This window comes from Rosa rugosa, chromosome 5 (assembly GCF_958449725.1).
Source record: "Rosa rugosa chromosome 5, drRosRugo1.1, whole genome shotgun sequence".
NCBI classification, from domain to species: domain Eukaryota; kingdom Viridiplantae; phylum Streptophyta; class Magnoliopsida; order Rosales; family Rosaceae; genus Rosa; species Rosa rugosa.
The window spans coordinates 45,093,250-45,111,026 of record NC_084824.1 but is presented as its reverse complement, the minus strand read 5'-3'; the positions used below and the strand labels follow the sequence as shown (position 1 = coordinate 45,111,026).

Here is a 17,777-nt window from a genome sequence, read left to right as displayed (position 1 = left end):
AATATCAGAGAACTTGATTATAATTAATAATTAAGCAGTTGTTAATTTGATGTGTTGATTCACTTTTTAGTACTTAAAAAGCCTTCGGTAAGATTCATATTTTCAGGGGGTGAGAGAGACTGCATGTATGTGTGCGTATTGACGTACATTACAAAATATACTAACTAAAAATAAATCAACCTTTCTTCTTTTTGTTTTTTATTTTTTAATATTACATTCAGAATTTAGTTATATATCTCCAGTGCTGCCTCTTTGATTAAAACAAAAATGATGAACCAACTCCAAACTGGAACAAAAAGGGCCAACTTTTTGGATATGTGCAATTTTAAGTTTTGACTCATTGGTTCATGCTTATGCAAGAAGACTAGTTTTGTGCTCTTTTTCATTTTTTTTTTATTGCTTGATTGCATAAACAAGTTTTTTCTTCCCTGAACTCTCTTTTTAGTGACATTTCAATCACAATGCCAATAAATCTTAGAATATTTTAGATGCTGACTCAAAAGTTTTGAAGGTATCAGGGTATATATTTGTCATAATATATTTTAAATTAATACTTTTAATAAAAAGAAGGTGTAAATTAAGTATGTACTCTTACCCTCTCAATTAAAAAGAGAACGTGCGAGATAAGAACACTGAGACGTTCTGGCTCATTATGTCCTTGAAAACTTGAGATTTCTGCAGCAAACACTTTGACTTTAGCACATTGCATCACCTTCAACTGATTGAGCAACGGCCAGCTTGACACATGCATCCCCGGGTAGAAATTTGTGAGGTTGGACAAAAATCTAAAAATCACTTTTGTTACTTTAGGAAACACAAACTTAGGTATTGTTTGTAGTCCCTCCTCTCTTGCAACGATTTCGCGCACTCCACAACTACTCACTATCAGCATTTTTAACTGCTCGAGACTTCTAGCCATCGAAATTGGGAAAATACTTTTCAAACTGTCACACGAAACAATTTTAATTTTCTCTAGATTTTTTGAACTCTCTAGAGAAAGTTGATTGTTCCATATTGTCGTCAACTTTGCTAGGCCATCAATGGATAACATCTTCAAGTTTGGAAACTCTACCTGCATATATATGATATTCATCTTAATCATGGACTTGTGACAAAACAATATGTAACTAATTGATCGAGAATATTAGAAATGATTAAAATGTGAATGAAAATATGTCAAGGTATATATTAGCCAAAAAGTAATAGGAAAAAAAAATGTATTTGTCACCTTATTGTCAAAAAGAACGTGTTGTATCACAACGTCAAGGTTTCTAGTTGAGTCTGTCTCTTCAATTTCTTCATGAGATGCATTTGTTTTAATACAATCCGCTAATTGCAATTTCCCAAAGGCTGGATATGAATAATTTCTTGAGCAGAATTTAGTGAGATTTGGAAGGTTCTTTAGCTCCAGATCTTGTAGCTGACAAAACAAGTTGTCTACAATTTCTTCATCAGACTCTTCTATTGATAATATCTCTTCCATTATTCGACATCCTGATACCTGAAGACGTTTGAGTTGTGCAAGGCTTCTAGCCATTGAAGATGATAACAAGAATCTTAAACCGTTGAGATCATTCACCGCCAACCATGTTAAGTTGGGATACCCAACCTGCACATATTGTATAATTAGTTCATGTTTTCGAAATCACAATGCTATTGCTAGAACATTAGGGAAAATGACAAAGGCAATTAAATGCCTAACACAAAAGAGCAATTAAATGTCTATGTCAATAATGACTAGCTAGCTACTTGATATTCTAAAATATCTGTTTTCTTTTTCATAGGTTGTGGAGTAGGCATATTCAATTCAAAACAATGTTTTTGTATTTTATATATCTAACAGTGGTGTTCACCTAGTCAGTTGCTGACCGAAGAATTTATGCTCAACAACTCTAAGATTTACATCTAAGGGTGCAAAACAAGACAACTCAACTTAATTATAATTCTTTCTGCCATTAGATTTACATCTAAGGGTGGTTGGACATTATTTTCTTGGTCAATAACTGACCAGGTGAACATTTTCGATATATCTAAAGAAAATGTTAAAGATAATGATTTTTCATTTAGGAGATAATGTGTTCGAACCGCATCTAGGGTAGAGGATAATGGGATAAAAGAAAAAATTAATGTTAAAATGATAATGCACATTAATCCGGACGTCTCTACATCATCCCAGAACAATGATGAGAGTTTGTCTTGAACTAAGAGTGGAGAATAGTGGGATTTAAGGGAAAAAAAAGAAAAAAGAGTTAATGTTAAAATGATTATGCACATTAATCGGGATGTCTCCACATCATGCATCCTAGATGTCTAGAACTACATTTACCTAGAGTAGCTTAGTACTTTTCTAGAGTTATCATCTAACTAAGCAAGTAATCAAGTAAGATGTAATATGAGTAATCAAGTAAGAAGGAATATGATTAGAAGTTCAGCATCCTCCTAACAACATTCAGTCCAAGAGTCCTCCTAAAACACTTGTCCTAATCCACCTGCCCACTGGTCCTAACACAAACCAATTCTAACAACTGCAAAATAACACAACAATTGAAATACCAAGGTTTTGTTTGATAATAAAAGAGTTAGAAGTTCACAAAAGGAAAATCGAGTAGCTCTTGCATCTCTGTGTAATTCTCCATGTACAGAAAAATAATGACTTTAATAAATATAGGACATCTATAATTGTATTACAAAATATCTACCAATTAATTATAATATGATGATAAAATTGAAACAAATGAATGAGCGCACCTTCCCATTTACGATATACATAAACTCAGCATTCGTCTGGACATGGAGATGCTTCAATTTCTGAAATCGACCTTCAACACCTAAACGATAGATTATGCTACTATTAACACCCTCAGTCCCCTCCAAGTACAAGGCTTCAGTTCTTTCAAGCAACATTCTTAGACCTTGGTCCAATTCATTGCTAGAAGTTAGCTGAAGCTTTAGTGCATTGAGGGCTTCATCCACATTATCCCATCTCCAAGCAGAACCAATATATATTTGGAATCTCTTTAGCTTACTAGTGGTGAACAAATCTGCTGGAAGGATGTTAGCATCTGGGATATGTATTTTTAATGCAGTTAGCTGCGGCAAGTGCTTTAGCTCTTCAAGGTTTGCATTTCTTCTTTCACTACTGATGACTCCTTCACCCTCCCATCGGTTAAAGCTGTCAGCCATTCTCAAGTTTTCTAACCATATCAAGTTTGATATAACATTAGGTGAAATCACTTTGAGTTGAAAGCAACCATCCAAATCCAACAATCGCAGACGTGTCAATTGCCCAATTTCTTTGGGCAACTTATTAAACTTGGAATTTAAAAGGCTAAGTATTTCTAGGTTTTTTAGCTCTCCAACCAAAGCTAGGTCTCCCAAAGTACATTCATCCAAACACAATGTCTGAAGACTTTTTAGGAATTGGAGAGATGGAGGTAGTGATGGCATATTCAAATAAGTGAAGTCCAACACTCTGAGTTTCTTCATCCATTCGAAAAAGTTGCTGGGAATTTCCAAGTAGTGATCAACATCCCTACTAGAAAAGTTAAACATTTTCAGTTCTGGGCATTCCAAACCTTCAGGAAGATGGGGGATACTGCATCTTTTGAGAATGATCATAGTGCACTTTGTACAGAAATCCTTAGCTGGCCATTCTTTGAACTCATCTCCAATAGCAACTTTGAAAACGTATTGATCTCTCGAGGCAATCCGGTTTACAACTTCATGAACAAGATCATGCATTCTGACAAATTCATTATCATCACTGTACGGTAGCAACAGACAGGAATCTTTAAGTTTTTCCACCAGTGAATGCAAGGCATCCTGTGCTTCTTCCATTGTCTCCACGTTTTTAATCAAACCCAAGCCCATACTACATTTCAACAAGGCATCAAGATTTATATATTCATCCCTCATAACTCCACATAGCAAGAACAATGGCTTAAGCTCCTCATTATCTAATTGCTCGTAACTCCACTCCAGAGCCGAGTATGCTTTTTCCGTAAATCCTTGTTTGTCAAATATTTTTAGGCGTCGCAAGGCATCTTTCCAGTCATGTAATGTACTTCTATTCTTCAGGGCGCTTGCAACTGTTACCACTAGAACCGGCAAACCTCCGCACTTTTCGGCTACTTGTGTTGCTACTTCTCGTATGGCAGAATTTTGAACAACATCATCTGCCATCTTCTCAAATAAACTCCAGTTTTCTTCTACATTTAAAAGGTCAAGTTGAAACTCCTTTTGTGTACGCATCTCAATCGATAATACTTCTCTGGTTCTAGATGTCAACAATACTTTACAATTTGACACCCGTGGAAGTCCCACAATCTCCAAATCAACTTTTTCCTGTATGTCATCCAAAATAACCAGAACTCTCTTGTCTTTTATCCTTTGACAAAGACGACTAGCTCTTCTGTCTATAGTCTCATCTCCGAGAAATTCCATTCCCAAATTTTCAGCAATTCTTTTTTGAATTCCTTCCAAACTTGGAATCTTTTTTACATCTAGTACTATAACAACATCATCAAATAACGTTTTATCTTCTGTAGCTTGCCGATAAACTTCTTTAGCAAGTGTTGTCTTCCCCACACCCCCAATACCGTAGACCCCAATCATGTCGGTATTAGATTGTCTGAGTTCATTCATGATTTTCTTCGCAACTGATGTCCTTGAATCGAAGGCCTGGTAATCTTTAGTAGATATGCTGCACACCTCATCTGGTTTGACGTCGTATGAAATATTGGCAAAATCCTTTTTCCTAGAGAGCTCAGCAACTTCTTCAACAAATTTTGTTGATTTTCTGCTTAGATGATGGCGAAGCTTTATATTAGGACAAAAGCCATGGAGACACTTGGTCTTTGAATGGTGTTCATCTTCTAAGAAGTCATTTGCTTCTTTAATCATAACATCCACTTTAGTCAGCCAGTTCTGAACACCTGTTTCAATTCCTTTACCTTTTCTTTCTTCTGTTTCAACAGCATGCTGCATGCTTTGTCTTGCATCATTCAAGTCACCCACTAGAGTCTGTAGTTTATTGAGGTTCCTGTGGTAATAGATTACATAACCCACTTGGCGTATAATAGGTTCAACCATGTACTCAGCAAACTTCCCAACAATTCCGGTACCAATTTCAAGAAGAAACACCATGACTGTTATTGAATATAAATGAAATCAAATAAGAAAAGGTGACAACGAAATTCTCAATGATATTCAACTAGAACAGAGGGGGAAAAGAAAACGAAGGACTAGTTTTGTTTGTCAACATTTTTGGATGACTTCATAAAGTTGGTTGTGTCCTAGAAGAGGTCTAACTTCGAACTCTCAAGGGTGTGAGAAAATCAAATTTTCCTTGTTTGGTTAATTATGCGTAAATTAGAAGAAAGAAAAAGAAACAGAGCAAATAAATTTAAGGATCTAAATTTAAAGAGAACATCACTGTTGGTTAATGCTAATATGGCCAATCTATTTAGAAGTTACTGTTGGTTAGAATGCAGGAAAAGTCAGTCATGAAATTGTAGATATTTGATTGGGTAAAATCCTCATATAGTATCCGAACTATCACGAAATGCACTTTTTGGTACCTACAATTTTCAGGGAGTCTAGTGGTACTATCCCTCCGTTAGCCCTTATAGTACCTCCGTCCATTATTCCGTTAAAAATGCCTACGTGGCAGTCATGTGACCCTCATGTGAGTAAAATAATGAGGGTAAAATAGTCTTTTCATTCATAATTAGAATTATAGAATTTAATATATTGAATATTTATAATTAAAAAATATTTTGACACATAAAAAAAAGATAAATAATACCCAATTTATTCTTCACTGTTATCGGGATACTTGGGTCAATTAATTTAAGTACTTTTATTTTTGTTTAGGTTTTTTTATTTTATGAAAAGTTAATATATACTAATTTGGAGATAACTTTTTTCTCGAACAATTAATAGGATTAATCAATAGAGATGATAGGTAAATCTAGATATTCACTAAATTCAATTCTAGGTCTTTCTTTTAACCTAGTCTAATTTATTTTAATTTAGTTTAATAAAAAATTTGTAAAAGAAATATGAAAAATAGGTGTTTTACGATTTTACCCATACTTTAACGGAATAATTGACGGAAGTACTAAAATGGCTAACAGAGGGATAATACAGGTACCACTAGACTCCCTAAAAATTTGTAGGTACCAAAAAGTGCATTTCGTGATAGATCATGTACCATATAAAGATTTTACCCTATTTGATTTGTCTAAGCTATACATTTAACTGTCATAAAAAAAATAATAAAAAAAGCTATACATTTAACTATCTAGATAATGTTTCTCTTGTCTAAATTTTGAACTTGTGGTGCAGACCGACACAACCACACCTTCGAGAAGTTGGGATTGCCACAGCGGTTGGGATTGCTTCCTAGTATTGCTATTTGCCAGAATGCCCCGAGAGTGAATCATCTTTTATTTGCAGATGATAGTATGCTTTATGCGCAAGCTACCCCTGAGGCCTGCTTTCATATTAATGAGGTGATCAAAGTGTATGGAAGAGCTTTTGGTCAAGTGGTGAATTTCAACAAGAGTTCAGTTGCGTTTAGTAAAAATGTTGAAGAGCCAACTCAAGGTTCAGTGGCTCATTTGCTTGGTGTAGTGATTATGGAATCACATGAAAGGTATCTTGGCTTGCCTACATATGTGGGACGTAAGAAAACTGCTACATTTGAATATATAAAGGAGAGACTTGGGGAGAAGCTGAAACTTTGGCAAGGAAAATTGCTCAGCGGTGCTGGGAAGGATATTTTAATTCGAGTTGTCGCTCAGGCTCTTCCTAATTATGCTATGAGTGTGTTCCAACTTACAAAAATTTTTTGTGAGGATCTTGAGCAATTGTGTGCAAGGTTTTGGTGGGGAAGTTCCTCAGATAAACGTAAAATCCATTGGAAGAAGTGGGATGATTTGTGTCATGCTAAAGAAGTAGGTAGACTGGGTTTCAGAAGCTTATCTGAATTTAATATGTCTATGCTTGCCAAGCAAGCTTGGAGGGTGATTTCCAACCCTGAGTCTTTGGTGGCACAGTTGTATAAAGCACGTTATTATCCAGATGGCAATTTTTGGAATGCTGATGCGCATGCTACACCTTCTTACTCTTGGCGTAGTATATTTGCTACAAGGGAGTTTATTCAAACTGGTGCTTTTTGGCAGGTGGGGACTGGACATAATGTTTCGGTATGGAACGATGCTTAGATACCCAAGCTACCTTCTCATAAACCTCAGGTTGCTTTAGTGAGTCAACAAGATGTACAGATGGTGAATGAACTGATTATACCTCCCAATAATTGGGATGAGCACAAGGTACGCTCCATCTTTGTTCCTGATGAGGTTGCAGCTATTCTTTCTATTCCCTTGAGTACCAGGCAACCCGAAGATAGACTGACATGTCATTTGGAGAAAAAAGGTATGTTTACTGTCAAATCAGCTTATCGTTCTGCTTTTTCAAGAAAGGCGTCTACTCTTCCACCTTCTGTTGTTGCAAATCAGAGAGTCTGGAAAAAAATCTGGAATGCTAAAATGCCTAGTTCTGCTAAGGTCACTGCTTGAAAAATTTGTCGTAACATTTTGCCCACTATGGATCGATTAGCTTCTAGACATGTGGAATTGGAGTCTCAAGTTTGCGTGTTGTGCAATGTTGAAACTGAAACTATTATTCATATATGCCGTAATTGTACTTTTACAAGGGATGTCTTTAGCTCTAAGGCCAGCATAATGGGGTGTTGTTTGGGATCTGCTACTGATGAGTTGGATGCCTTGAGTTGGTTACATTATTGCTCTGACAAATTATCTAAGACTACTTTTACTCAGCTGTTATTTTTGATTTGGGGAATATGGAAAGAAAGGAATGCTAGAGTATGGGACCATAAAATCACCTCAGCTTGTGATATAGCTCTCATGTCTACTAGCAGACTCAGTAATTTTATTTTTCACAACTCCAAGGTGCAACGAGTTCAGGGTGTGGGACGACATATGAAATGGAAGGCACCTCCTCAAGGTTGGGTGAAGTTGAATTTTGATGGGGCCTATAATGTTGGGACTAGACGAGCTGCTGTGGGTTTTTTGGTCAGGGATGCACATGGCACTTTCTTAAGGGGTGTTGGTAAAATAGTACATCATGTTCAATCAGCTGAACATGCTGAGCTTTTGGCTTGTAAGGAAGCAGTATCTTTTGCGGTGGAGCAGGCTTTACAGCCTATTATTTTTTAGACAGATTGCTTGGTATTGCAGCAGCAGTTGGCTCATAGAGATGTTCAAAACACATCAATGCTTGGGAGACTTTATGATGATGTCAATGCTGAGTTACAAATCATGACCAGTTCAAGATTGGTTTATACTAAGAGGGAAGCAAATAAAGATGCGCATACTCTGGCAGCTTATGCTGCTGCACAAGACCAGAATTTCTTTTTTTCTTCTAGTCCTTCTTTTATTCAATAGGTAATTGATGTTGAAAAGCATGATGTACACTGAGTTTGTTTTTGCTTATCAATAAAGTATAACCTCATTCAACTAAAAAAAAAAAAGTGCTTCTCCAAGTTTACTTGAAGAAAGTCCTAGATAAGAAAATTTTGACTTTAGTATTTTTTTTTTTTCCTTTTCTTCTTCTTCTATTCAAATTTTAACATTTTTTTTATCCTTTTTGAAAAATTGATTTCAAAAAATTTTAATATATGAGGCATATTTTTCGTAAAGGAAATATGTTCTGGTTGACAAATCCTCTTTTCTTAAATGCAAGTTTAGCATAAACGCACTATTCAACTACTTCCAACTTTATAAATTGATTTGTCAGTAGAGGGTATTATAGTAGAAGAAGTGAAATCATTTTTAGTTCACTTCTTCACGTTCAGTTATTTATACATTTATGCATTGTGAATGTAATCAGACAATGTATTAGCTAAAAATAGAAATTTCTCAGCTAAAAATGCATTTGTGATTACTGCATTCAATGCTTGGGTCGAGAATAGGTCATCATGGCTATTCAATGTACTAATATATGGAGAAATTTCTCTAATATATGATGTACTTTAATTTTCAATCAATGAACTTTAATTTCTTTGTCAAAAAAAGAAAAAGAATGAAGAGTGTAGCACCAAATTAGGAAAATTTCTATTAACTTACTTTTATATAAATTTTTCTATAATTTCCACTCGATTTTTTACTCCCTATTTTTATTTTTCATATTTACGTTTAACTTTGTGTTTCTGTGTGAGAATACGGGACGGGAACTAAGTGTGGATCATGATGGGGAGAGAGAGAGAGACACAAGCATATATAGTGGTTCACCTTGCCTTTGAGGCAAGGCTACATCCACTTAGAGATTCCACTAGTAGTGAGGCCAAATAGCCTTTGTAGTGATACAAGTATTCTCTTGACCCAAAGAAGATTTCTTACCGCAAAAGAAAAGGATTATACAGAAGGCTTAAGTTGAAACTTAAATGAAAAAACCTTTTTTCTCCCTCTAGAGAAAACCCTAGAGAAGTTTTCTCCCTATCTCTTCTTTTTCAGTGGTAGCGCCTGTCCGGCGGCGCCTCTGGGCTGGCAGTGGCTGTTGGCCAAGCTGGTGCACGATGTGTGCGTCCGGACGGGCATTTCATTTCGTAGGTGCTCAGTCTCAGAGTCTGGGATCGGAAGGGGTTCTCTTTCTTCTCTCTTGGGTGGAATGAGAAGCTGCGTTGGGGTTGTGGGCTTAGATTGGAGTGGGATCGGGGCGGTGTCACGGGGGAGGGCGGCGTTTGGTGGCAGTTGGCGATCGGCGGGCCGGATTCGATGGTTGGTTGGAATGAATCGAAGACTGGTCGGATGGATCTCTAGCTTACTGGTTTGTTGGTGTACTGCTCGTACGTTCCTGCCCGATGCAGAGCTTCTCAACGTTGGCTAGTATGGGTTGGAGATCGCGGGTCGTTGCCCACTGATGTCAGATGGCGACAGGGATGGAACAGTGGTCCGACGCTAGTGGTGAGGAGGTGGGTTTGGAGGTGCGATGATGCAGCTGCTTTGGCCCAGGAGGGATGGATCTGGGCCTCTTACTGGGTTGGTCGTTTGGGCTTGGATGTGAGCTGTAGCCACACTCTGGGCTGTAGTTTAGGTTTGGGCTCATTATTTTGGCCCTCCCTTAAGTTTTATTTTATTTAAAGTTGCTTATTTATGTTTTCTAGTTATGTTGCGCTTTATGCGAGCAATAAGTCCCTACTTGTGTTGTGTAGGGCCAGTCGGGCTTTGTGTCTGTGTATGCATCCAAAGTATGTCTGCTCTAGGTATGCGGCGAGCTCTTTGTTTCGTTAAATGGTCGCTTCCGCCTAGTGGCAAGGTGAAGCTAAGTGTTGTCGGAATTATCATCCGGTGGCAACATAGTGGGAAAGCTGTGCATATCCATATGCAATGCTACGTTGTACTTGAGTTACATATCAAGTTATCTTTCTATTATGTCACTGCTATGTTAAAGCAAATAGAGTAGCCAGTAGAGCACTCTTTGCTAGTTGGTGCTTAGTTGAATACATTTATTTAGTAGAGACTCCTGATATTATTAATTTCGGGACGTTCTCTAGATGCTTATTATAATCAGGGGTTTAGGCTTTATGTCCCCCCTGTATTCGACAGTTTTATTAATCAAAACTTGAAGGCAGCCGCACCAGCCCTTCTTTAAAAAAAAAAAAAAAACAAAATGAACAAAAAGAGGAAACTTATTTTGGTTGGTTAGTCAGACCAAAATACATGAAATTTTCCAAGTACAGTAAACTTCCCCACCGTCGCCTAGGGTTTGAAAGGAAAGTTTAAAGAGAAAAAAGCACACAATAATCATATTTGATTTGCTATTAATTTCTAAGTTTTTTTGGCGTTAAAATGAATTTCTTTTTTTTTTTACTGTTGAATATTTAATTGTGGTTATGGGACATATTCAGTAAATTTTTCTTAATGATGAAATATTTTACATGATAGGATAGGGTGGTTTTGATTAAAGAACTCTTTTAATTTTCCAAAATAAAAAAACTACCAAAATTACTGTTGTATGTGCAAATTTAGTTTATAACTGAACGCCACCCAAGATACAAATCCTGGTTCTGCCCCTGGTTGGATGTCAACGATGTCTGGGGCACCGGTTTCTAGGTCAACATCTGGGAGTTGCAATACGTAGAGTCAACGCTGCTCTTCAAAATAGGGTTTCAGTCAATGACCAAATCCTAATTTTCAGACTTCAAGTTCTGAATTCAATATCGGAGACATTGCTTCATAACCCGGCATTCCTTATCTAAAAGCCATGTCGGAAAGTGACAATTCAAGAGCTTGATGAAGCAGACACGATGGTGGAATCTGTGACTGAAAAAAGTCATTCTAAGGTTGATGTTAAGATCATTATATCTCCAAAAAAAGCATGAAGCTGAGTTTGGCATGGGCAAGAAGAACTTGGAGCCGGTGGACATGGGTTTAGTTCCACTTAGGCAGGCCAATAGTGGTAAATGCAAAAAAGATAGGCGCTAAAGCCTGAAGGTGTAGTTGACAAAAGGAAGAAGGTAAAGAAAAATTTGTTGCCAAAGCTGAATAATGCAGATGGTGAATCAAGCTCTAGCCCCAAGGGGAAGGAGCTTAATCTTCTTTAATTTTTTGTAGTAGGTGAAAAGCCTGGTTTAGCAAAATTAGCTTCTAGGAGCTTTATGAGATGTTTCTAGTTTTTTACTTCTACCATAATTGAGTGCTGACAAGTGAGAGCTAGATGACCAATTTTTCCTTAGAGTGAGGTTTTCTCTTGTTGAACTAAGATTGCTTAAATGCAAGCATCTCTTTAGACCATAATGAGTTTAGCATTGACTTAGATAGGTATCTCCGGGTTTCTTACCTCTTGTTCAAGCGGTTTGTAGGCTCTAACTATTTACGGCTATTGATTCTAGTGATATCAATATTTATTCCAAAAAAAAACTCAACTGTTCATCCGGGAATCAACAAGGCATAGACACCCCTATAATCCTTGGCTATTCTCACGTAGAGAACCAACAAGTGGGTTAGGGTTCTATCCAGTGCTTTTACCATCAATTCATGATGTTCTCAATTTAGAGAATCAACGAGAGTTAGGGATTCATATCTTGTTCATATTCTATTCGTGTTCGGCGTTTGATCCACTACGTGCCGCATCAAGATGAGTACGTAGAAAATAACCATTAACTACATAGACTTGCTGTCGTTTTGTTTTATTTTACGCAAAATTGTTTACATAACAATCTAGTTATTGTTACTCTTGTTTAAAATCTGAACTTGTATTGTCTGTATTTAGACATTAACTTATCTGTGCAAGTGTAGAAGGTTCTACTTCGTAATTAAGGTGCGTCTAGGAAAACCTTTTCACAATCGGAAGGTAATGTAAAACCACTGATATCATAGAAGGTAATAACACTAGGTTTTGCAATATGGGTCCACTTTCACAATTCACCTCAGGACTCAAATTCTCAAGTCCAGCCTTCAGTAGGACAATTGTGTTGTATTTATCATATCTTCTGGGAAGTTAATCAAGTTGCCAATGTGTTGGCGATTAATGTTTTGTTTTGTAGATGTTCGTGTGGTGAGACTTGGCTCCTCCTTTTATTCTTTCATCATCTTGTAATGAATGAAAGAAAGAAAGAAAATACAACTACCCATATTTCAAACATAAAATTTTTGAACAAAATGTTAGATATTAAAAAAAAAAAAAAAAAAAAAATCTCTCGGACTTTAACTGGTTCCGATTCCTTACTCACTTACTTGGGGTATGGATATAGATATTGTGGGACAAATAGCAATGTCAGATGCAGCCTTATGGGACTCAAAGAACTTAGGGTTAAGCTAAGCCCACTTACCACCAAACCCTAAAGCCGAATCGGGTAGTGCTTGTTCGATTTGGCAGTTGTTATCAAACCAGATATGAGTATTGTTGAGCCCAATGTACTAAAAGGCGCGCCTCAGGCGCTTCAAAGCTTGAAAGGCGTAATTTTGCCTTCAAAACGCCTCTGTTTTGATAGGTAGGCGCAAAGGCGCGTAAAGCGTATGCTTAAGGCGTGGAATGCGCAAAAAGCGTGAAAAACGTAGTGAAAGGCGTACGCGCCAATGAATGTTGCTGCAATCCTAATAGTGAAATCCATGGTTTCAGCCATGACTACTCTGAATGCTGCTGCAATATGAATAGTGAAATCCATGGTTCCCCGGCCATGGCTATTCTGAACACAGACCTGCCTCTCCGGAATTCTTTTCTAGGTTTGAAATACGTATGAATATGGTTTGAGATCATGTTCTCTGGAAGTTATGATAAATACTAGCTGAAGATATACTTCTTTTATCCCTTTTTGAAAAAAAGAAAAAATGAAAAAAGAAAGAAAGAGAACAGGATAGGGTTTAAGAATCTGCTCTTGGAGTTGGGATAGGGGTTAAAGGAAGATACGTTTAAACTAGAAAAATAAAAAGATAAGGATAAAGAGTTAAAGACCAAGTCTACCAAATAACTGAAAAAAGGGTTAGAGATTAGGTCGACCAATAATATTTTTTTTTTCTTTTTTTTTTTCTTTTTGGAAAAGAGGATCAAAGGGTTTCACTCCTGCCCCCATGGTGACTCGAACCCATGACTTCGTACATAGGTAGGTCGACCAATAATTATTAGTGAATAAAATTGTTTCCTTACATTATTAATGTTTTATAATTATAATATATGTATCATTTTCATATAATGCAAGGTTTACGCATTTTGCCTTGAGGCTTACGCCTTATCAAGGCTCTCTCAAAAACGCCTCGGTGTACGCCTCAGCGTTTTAAAACATTGGTTGAGCCTATGAACAAGATTAGTGTCTACTTGTTCGGAAGCAAAAACAAACCTTAAGGGACTAAACCCTCTCCAGTACAGGGCCGTATTAGCAAGCATAGTCAAATTTTCACACTGTTAAAAATTACTGTATGAGGTTAACCGATCGATCGATATTTGATTTCTTCTATTCGCTTAGTTTGTTTAGCTGTTTATGTGTGCTAAATGGTGTTTTACCTATAGATTTAGGGGAGTTCTTTATGATTGGCGACTTAGTGTGTGAGTCCCTATTACTAAATTGATATTTCTTTTGAAAGAGAAAACAACCAACTTCGGTTAAATTTCAAGAATAAGTTATTTATTATTATTTAGTTATGTTAATGTTCTAGTTTTATTCTTCATATTCATAGCAACTATACATATGTTTTTCGTGGGTGGTATTGTGAAGTTAGTAGGTTCCAACTCTTTGGATTTATGTTTGTACTTCACGCTTTAATCCCTTTGTATGTGTGTTGGATTGCTTTGGTATATTATGTGATAATGGGTATTTTGCGATATAAAATAGGGTTTTTGTCCATTTACCCCATTTTTAGGGATTTTTTTCCCACTTACCCCATTAAGTTTTTTTAATTCTCTCTTACCCAATACACTCTAAGGGAGTCTTCCCTAATACCCCATTAAGATTTTTTTTTTGTTTTAATTTTTTTTTAATACCATTTTACCCCTCACCCTTTTGTTACTTAGAGAGAGAGAGAGAAAATGGAAGAGAGAGAAACCATAGGCGACTTCGCCGGATTCCGGTCACCGGCCGCCGGATTCTGGTCATAGGTTGCCGGACATGTTTATTACCCCAATAAACGTCTATTGCTCCCCAATGGAGGGGCAATAGAGGTTTATTGCCCTCAATAGATGTATATTGGCCCCCAATAGATGTCTATTGCCTCCAATAGTCTATTGCCCCCAATAGATGCCTATTGCCCCTCAATAGACGTCTACTGCCCCCCAATAGACGTCTATTGCCCCCCAATACAACTTTCGATCGCCGGAATGAAAACTAATTTTTCTACATTAAACAAATAAAACTTCCATTAAAGAAAAAAAACGAAGAGATTACATCAATTCAAAACGTCTATTGCCCTCTAATAGACGTTTACTGCCCCCCAATAGACCTTTTACGAGCCTCTATTGCCCCAATAGAACTTTTTTTTTTCTTTCATTTTGGGCTTTTGACCCATTTTACCGCAAAAAAAGTGCTATGGCTCCATCTTCCATAGTATTCCCAGAAAGCCACATATCCATCTTCCTTGCTTTTCAACTTATTATAAACAACAATATCAATACAGCGAGAAAAACACAAAGTTGTTGTTATTTGTATAAGCAACAATTGCTTGATAGACCTGCATCGAGACATAGATTCACATATGTAGACAATATCCAACAAAATTTATAAAACAAGTTTCGTAAATAACCAAAGGAAGATAATTCATGCAATTATGCAGTTCTGATGCAGAACCATCTGCAATTTTCTAAATACAAAGCAAAATTCCATTCTTGACTGCATCAATAGTACGCAACGGAAGCAATTTTAGTGTGCAATCACAAACGAACTTCTCTTACCACAAAACACGGAGCAATATTGCTTCATTTGCCCATAATCGCAATGAATCCCAATTTTGGGATTGAGGCGAACTCTGATGACACATACCCAGCAAGAACCAATTTTGACCGTTGTAAGATAATGGGCAATTCGTTCTTGTTTCGTTTTTGTTATCAAATAGGTTGGATATATGGGCTTTCCTCTGCCACCGGTATAGCAGATCAACGTTTTCCTCTGCCACCGCCCTGTGTCGAGCACCGGAGGTCGAGCTCGAGCGCCAAATCTCGCCGGAGATGAACTCCGGTTTTGATTTCGCTGGAGAGGCGGTTACCGGCGACATTGAGAATCTGTAGACCTTGGCCGGAAAGTCCTTCCAGAGGCCGAGCATCATCGACGGAGCTTGGGAGTTCTTCTTCGCGTAGCAACGATGCTTGGAATCGGAGACGGTGAACCACAACTCTCCGAGCTCACAATTCCGGCGGACCATCAAACTCGCCGAGTTTCTGTTTCTACCGTCGATGAATCTTCCGGCGCCGTCTTTCTGAGCCGAGAGAGAAAGAGATCGGAGAGAGAGCAGATCGGAGAAAGAGAGAAAGAGAGAGAGCAGATCGTGTGGAGAGAGAGAGAGAGGGCAGATCGTGAAGAGAGAGTGGTAAATGTAATTAATTAATTACTTTAAGGGCAAAATAGTCATTTTACTTCAAATAGGGTAAGTGGGAATAAAAATCTCTTGCTGGGGTAAGTGGGATAACTTTGGCTCATTTTGGGGCTTTTGGTCAAGGACCCTATAAAATATGACCCCAAAAAGAGGGCCTAGCTTTATGTTTGTTAGCTAATCTTTGGTATATCATCGGAATTTCGAACTTATCCAGAGAAAAAGGAGTTAGAACTATAAAATAAAATTTGGAAGGGCTTAGATCCTAGTGATCCAAAAATGAAAACGAAAAGAAAACAGAGCAAATGAAATTGAAGAAGGAAATTAGAATACATACCTATATATTAAGGTATAATTACTCCTTCAAATTCTCCGCCTAAAACAGTGTAGAGAACCTCTGTGAAAAAACACAAGAACAAAGGTAAAAAAAAAAAAAAAAGATGAAAATTCTAATTTTCTGCAAGACACAAAAAGAGAAAATAACAGACTGAAGAATTAGCGGAAACGATGTAAATGTAATACCTTTCGTATGGGTTTTTGAATGTGAGAAGTAGAGCAATAATCAAAGTAAAACTGAAACAAGGTCGCTAGCCACCCAGAAGTGTGCAGGGGAGACTTGAACCAGAAGACAAATGAAAAACAATGAATGAAACTCGATCTTTCAGTTTATAATGAAGAAAGTGGGAAGGAGAGCAAGGCTAGAGAGCAGCTTAATTTATAGGTCTTCGGCAATATACAATTATAGGAAGGAAGCAGAATGAGATCCAAGTCTTCGTAATGAGGATTCACATCTGATGCTTGCTTGTCCCCATAATTTGCATATGCTTTTCTTTTTCTTTTTCTTTTTCTTTGCAATAAAGTAGAATCTCCTGATTAATGGAGAAGTCTTTGGGTGGATATTGAAGAAGAGAGCCTCCTGGTCTGTTGACAACAAAGGTCTCGCGAATATATTTTAGAATAGTAGCAGTCCATTCCAGCAAGAGAAGTATATAAACGATATCATCATAAACATAAGCAGTAGGGATTAGCCCAAAGTTATGACTTATGAGGGAGTGTAAGAATTAAGTTAGAATTAACGCTAAGTCAACGGAAAAGACCTTTTTGGGTCTTTTTGTATTGGCTCTTACCTCTCAGATCTGCACCTCTTCACGATCCCCACCATCTCAATATCATCCTCTTCTGCAATTCTTTATACTGAGATTATGCAGGGTGTTGTGAACATGTAAAGCATTCTCAAATCTAAAACCATTAATTGATATTTTTATGTAGTTCTTTTGATCGGGTAGTCTGGGCAATTTCATGGATGTAGTTTCAAGTTTGGGCTTTAAATTTTTTCATAAACTCATACTGTATTATTGAGATAGTGATATTTCTGGGTTAAGAGCAAGAGGTAAGTCTACGGAATTCGAATCTTATTGATTGAATCGAGTTTGATTATTTTGTTTATCTCATCGATGAACACAAATCTTTGCCATCAAACTTCTCATCATTCTCCCATTCCTATCCCCAGCCATAGGCACTCCCACCCACTCTCTCATCTTCACTCTCCCTTTCCTCTTCACCTCTTCCCACCGCCTTTGGACCTGCGACTTCATCTTCAGCTGCATCGCCGGCTTCATCGTGATTGTCCTCAACATCTTCCAAGACCAATTGGTCTTCTACGTCAATCCCACTGATGCTATCTAGAAATACGTCCCTCGCAAGAGCAAGTTCCACCTTGAGAGAGACCATTCGAAG

The 17,777-nt window shown here is 37.3% G+C and overlaps 1 protein-coding gene across 1 annotated transcript; it reads right to left on the bottom strand.

The window, feature by feature from the left end:
- Nucleotides 1-577: 577 nt before the first annotated feature.
- LOC133711731 (disease resistance protein At4g27190-like) lies at nucleotides 578-16,703 on the bottom strand. Its single transcript, XM_062137829.1, has 5 exons — nucleotides 16,563-16,703; nucleotides 16,378-16,437; nucleotides 2,749-5,147; nucleotides 1,229-1,609; nucleotides 578-1,072 (listed from the first exon to the last, which is right to left on the bottom strand). Exons 3-5 carry the CDS (start codon nucleotides 5,143-5,145, stop codon nucleotides 578-580), a joined length of 3,273 nt encoding a protein of 1,090 aa, XP_061993813.1. The 5' UTR covers nucleotides 5,146-5,147; nucleotides 16,378-16,437; nucleotides 16,563-16,703.
- Between the last annotated feature and the right edge of the window lie 1,074 nt (nucleotides 16,704-17,777).